The sequence below is a fragment of the Juglans regia genome, chromosome 3, assembly GCF_001411555.2.
Source record: "Juglans regia cultivar Chandler chromosome 3, Walnut 2.0, whole genome shotgun sequence".
Lineage (NCBI taxonomy): Eukaryota > Viridiplantae > Streptophyta > Magnoliopsida > Fagales > Juglandaceae > Juglans > Juglans regia.
The window spans coordinates 29,835,968-29,841,340 of NC_049903.1; the positions used below are offsets into that span (position 1 = coordinate 29,835,968).

At 38.3% G+C, this 5,373-nt stretch overlaps 1 protein-coding gene across 1 annotated transcript; it reads left to right on the forward strand.

Moving 5' to 3' along the window:
• The first annotated feature begins 2,855 nt into the window (after nt 1-2,855).
• Nucleotides 2,856-3,368, forward strand: LOC108982919. The gene has a single exon (XM_018954401.2). The coding sequence runs from the start codon at nt 2,911-2,913 to the stop codon at nt 3,271-3,273; it is 363 nt and encodes a 120-aa protein (XP_018809946.2). The 5' UTR covers nt 2,856-2,910; the 3' UTR covers nt 3,274-3,368.
• The last annotated feature ends 2,005 nt before the right edge of the window (nt 3,369-5,373 follow it).

A 5,373-nucleotide genomic window follows, 5' to 3' on the forward strand; every position in this document is an offset into this window, starting at 1 on the left:
AACTCCTATCTGAAGAGCACAACTGGAGACCGAAAGTGGATGGCCTATCTTTTTCCACACTAGACCAGCAGAGTGCAGGGTGGCTAGAGAGGCCTTTTACAGATGAGGAAGTGTGCAAGGTTATTAGAGGCATGGCAAGTGATAAGGCTCCTGGTCCAGACGGTTTTACTATGGGTTTTTTCCAAACTTGTTGGGAGGTGGTCAAGGAAGATATAATGAAAGTTTTTCATGAGTTCCATACTTATGCTAGCTTTGAAAAGAGTCTCAACGCCACCTTCTTAGCCCTTATCCCTAAGAAGGTGGGGTCGAGGGAAGTGAGAGATTATCGCCCCATAAGCCTTGTGAATAGGGTGTATAAGATTCTTTCCAAAGTATTAGCAAATAGATTGAGCTCGGTGGTGGAAAAACTTATCTCAAAGCCACAAAACGCGTTTGTCAAAGGGAGACAAATCCTTGATTCGGTACTTATCGCAAACGAAGTTTTGGATGGTCGATTGAAGTCTAATGTACCCGGGCTACTTTGCAAGTTAGATATGGAGAAAGCGTATGATCATGTCAACTGGGATTTCTTACTTTACTTACTTGGTAGATGTGGTTTTGGAGGGAAATGGCAAAAATGGGTTGAATTTTGCATCTCTTCAGTCCGTTTCTCTATCTTGGTAAATGGCACACCGGTGGGTTTCTTCAACTCATCTCGTGGCCTGAGACAGGGAGATCCGCTTTCTCCCTTACTTTTCTTATTTGTCATGGAAGCACTCAGTAAAATGATTGAGGGTCTGGTGGATGGGGGGCTACTCCATGGTTTTGCGGTGGGGAATGGTGTCCTCAACATTTCCCATCTGCTATTTGCTGACGACACGCTCATCTTTTGTGGTGCACAACTTGGCCAGGTTCAAGCCTTGAGAGCGTTACTTCTTTGTTTTGCTGCTGTATCCGGTTTGAGCATCAATCTTGCAAAGTCAGAATTAGTGCCAGTGGGGGTTGTTCCCGATGTGGAGATCTTAGCTACTACTTTGGGATGCAAGATATCTTCGCTTCCTATGAAGTATCTTGGCTTACCATTGGGTGCCTCCTTCAAATCGGTGAGGATTTGGAATGATGTGATTGAAAGAGTGGAGAGCAGATTGGCCGCTTGGAAGAGGCTATATTTGTCGAAAGGTGGTAGGTTAACTTTGATCAAAAGCACTCTTTCAAACTTACCCACCTACTTTTTGTCTCTATTTCCGCTTCCTACAAAGGTGGCTAACCGCATTGAGAAGCTACAAAGGGACTTCTTATGGAGGGGATTGGGGGAAGAGTTCAAATTCCACCTGGTTAATTGGCCTACAGTTTGTACCCCATTGTCTGGGGGAGGTTTGGGGATTCGTCACTTGATGAAATTCAATCAAGCTCTGTTGGGTAAGTGGTTGTGGAGGTACCAAATCGAACGAGAGGCCTTATGGAAGTCCGTTATAGATTCACAGTTCGGGGAAGCTTGGGGAGGATGGTGCTCGAATGAGGTTCGAGGCACTCATGGAGTGGGCTTGTGGAAAAACATTCGGAGTCTTTGGGGGACCTTTCGAGGACATGAACATATTGTTGTGGGTGATGGGTCGCGGGTTCACTTTTGGTCTGATAAATGGTGCGGTAACTATTGCTTACGAGATACCTTCCCTACTATCTTTGCACTCGCTAGAGAAAAGGAGGTATCGATAGCCAAGCTTCTGGTCTTCTCAAACGGCACCCAGCAATGAAATATTGACTTCACTAGGGCAGCCCAAGATTGGGAGGTAGAGCCTTTTACAGAGTTCTTTGCGGTATTATATTCTGCAAGCATTTCAGGGGGCACTGGAGACAAGATGCTTTGGAATCATTCTAAGAAAGGTCTTTTCTCTGTCAGATCCTTTTATGAAAAGCTTACGAACCCAGGTAAGTTTATGTATCCATGGAAGAGCATTTGGCAGACGAAAGCCCCGTCAAAAGCAGCCTTTTTTGTTTGGACTGCATCTTTGGACAAGATCCTTACTATAGATAATTTGAGGAAACGACGGATTATTGTCCTAGATTGGTGTTGTATGTGTAAGAAGCATGGGGAGTCAGTTGATCATTTGCTTTTACACTGTGAGGTGGCCAAGGGCATGTGGGATGATTTTTTCTCAAGGGTTGGATTAGCTTGGGTTATGCCGTGTAGATTGGTGGATTTTCTTGCAAGCTGGAGAGGACTATACGGTAATGCTCAAATAGCAGCAATTTGGAGGTTGGTACCAATATGTTTGTGTTGGTGTATTTGGAGGGAAAGAAACGCAAGAAGCTTTGAAGACAATGAGAGAACACTGGAAGAGCTAAAAGTTGTACTTTTTAAGTTATTGTTCTCATGGGCGGGGGCCATAGTTTGTAACGGTCTTAGTATCCATGATCTTTTTCTTTCTTTTGTAACTTCTAACTAGACACTTCTTCATGTATACTTCCTGTGTACTTGGGCTTTGCCTATTTATATGAGTATATTATCTTTGATTACTCATAAAAAAAAAAAATTTTACTGTTGATGTTTCAACACAACGATAGTTGAAGGTACTTTACATCGTTAAAACCCCACAAAACTTGGAGCTTTCCTCCTCGTCAATGGAGTCGCTTTCTTTTCTAACCGAACCTACACGACACACCCACCCCTACGCAAACGCTCTGATCTCTAACCCCTAAACCTCACCAGTCAACATACAGAATCTCTCCTTCTCACCTAAACTCCCAATTTTCCAAAAAGCAGGTGTGAATTAGGTCTATCGCATCACCTCTCTCTCTCTCTCTCTCTCTCTCTCTCTCTCTCTCTCTATATATATATATATATATATAAAATTAATTATGTATGTATACGGAACTCAGCCATTTTTCTGATCTCTATCTCACCGGCCATTCAAACGTAAAGACGATAATATGTTTCTTTTTACCGCCATATTCACCCGCCTGACTACCTCTTCTCGGTGGCCATTCCTCGTCTATGCTGCCACCTGGACAGCTATACTCTCCGTGGTGGTGGCGGTGGCGTCTTTCGCTCCGGAGGTTGCCTTCGTGTCTGCCATATCTTCGTCCTCTTCTTTCTCGACAGCGTGCGAGACGGACGGATCCGTAAGAGTGCCGTTGGATGTGCCGGGAGAGACCCTGTGCTTACCGGCCAACCTGTTCAGCAAGTCTAAGATTGATTTCATCGTTCCTCCGGTCTTTGCGGCGGCGGTCGTGGCTGCGTCTGCTTGCTTGGTCCGGGCAATGTGCCTTTGGGATGACGATGAAACCTATTAGTTCTAAAAGTTTTGATACTTTGCAATTTGCTTCATAAATATACTGCTTATTGTAAAGATTAACGCTAGCGCGCTCCTAATAATTTATATCAATCGTTTTACCTTTGACATCACAATATACTGACATGTGATTTATTAAAAATATTTAAATAAAGAAAAATAATAGTTATAATAGTAAATATGTTGATGTTGCATAATTATTTAAAAATAAATAAATAAATAAGAAATTTATATATAAAAAATAATAATTTTTTAATAATAAATTTTATTTTTTTTAAAATAATTATATAATATTTATATATTTTATGATTATATGTAATATTAGTTTTAAATAAATAATCTAGGATTTGCTCGAAACGCACGAATGTGCCGAGGTAATTAAGCACACGAAAAACGAAATAAAAAATAAAACAAAACAATAAAAGGTCAAATCAGAAGCTTCTTTATGACTTTTTGCTTTTCTCCCTCCTATGTCTCGCCCTTTCATCCTCCGGTCTAGGTTCATGAAACGTCAAAAACAAGTAAATATTTTTCTCTTGTACTAACGATTCATCCATCATCCGCAGCATTTCACATCATGTTTAAGAGTAAAGGTCTAAATTTAAATTGAAAAATCAGAAAATCGGATTAAACCGGATTGAATCGGATTGGTTTTACCGGTTTTGAATCGGTCCGGTCCGGAATCGATTTTTAAAACGTAAAAACCGGCCGGTTCCGAGATTTTTTGGACCGGACCGAACCGGACCGGACCGGTTGATTAAAAAAAATAAAAAATAATATTTTTATATATAAGTTTTATACAAAATATTATATATATATATATATTAAATATTAATATATATAAGTTTTATATATAATGTATAATTATAAATTTTTATGTGAAATTTTATATATAACATATATATTCATATAAGAAATAATTTCTTATTATAGTTTATAAATTATTATATAAAATGTTAATACTAAATCACTAAAATTTTATAACTAATACTAATATATAACTTATAACTATACTAATAGTCTAATATTAATACTATTATATAGTCTAATATATTAATAAAAGTATAAAACAGTTTTTTTAAATCAATTTTTTTTTTATAAACAAATTTTTAATGACAAATTGTGAAATTTACATTTTAAAAAAATCGAAAAACCGGACCGGACCGGACCGAAAACCGGTAAAACCGGAAGTACCGGTTTAGGAGGGTAACCGGTGCGTAATCGGTTTTGAAAAATACAAAACCGGTACATACCGGTTCGGTCCTAAATTTTATCCAAAACCGGACCGGACCGGACCGGTTACACCCCTATTCAAGAGAATGTAATCACCTCTCTCTCCCCTGTTTGTGTAATACGTGTGTAAGGAAAGGAATTTGTAAACATATTTTTCAGGATAAAATACGCGTGTAAGTGATTTGTAAACAATTTTTTTTGGACAATCCAAGATTACCCTCTTTGCATTATATCTTCATTTGTATGTGTACTTAGTGATTTTTAACTAAATTGATAGCATCCATTTATCTTAATTTATTTGTATGTTTATACTTTAGGCCTTCTACAGCTTAAAAAATTTGAAAAAAAAAAAATGGAGAGCAGCTGTCATGGCCAAGATTTGTAGTGTTTTTTTCTTAAAGAAATCCTTTTTATGTACATCCTTGAATTTTAAAGTTGACTTGATGGTTTATAGTTGTGTGGATTTGATGTGAAATTGGAAGGAAAGGTAAAAATCAGATCTTAGACCAATGGATTAGATAAAAACATATATGATTTTAGTTTGGTTTTTGATAGAGAAAATATGTTTTATGGATTGACACTACAAGGAATATAGCCTTTACTGACGTTTATCTTAGCGCCGCAATTAAAATCGACGGAATTTGGGACTAATTACGATGACATTAATGTGTGCCACAGAATTAAGGCTCGACTTGGGTAGATGGGCGCCAGTGAATAGTGTTTCGTTCTATTGCAGCGGGTTTTAATTTTTTGTGGCGAATTTTGGAGTTGCAAAAGGTTCCCAGCAATGCATCGGTCAAATAACGTCGGTAATAATTTTTGTTGCGGCGAATTTATAATAAACCCCTGTAAAAGATCATGTATTTCC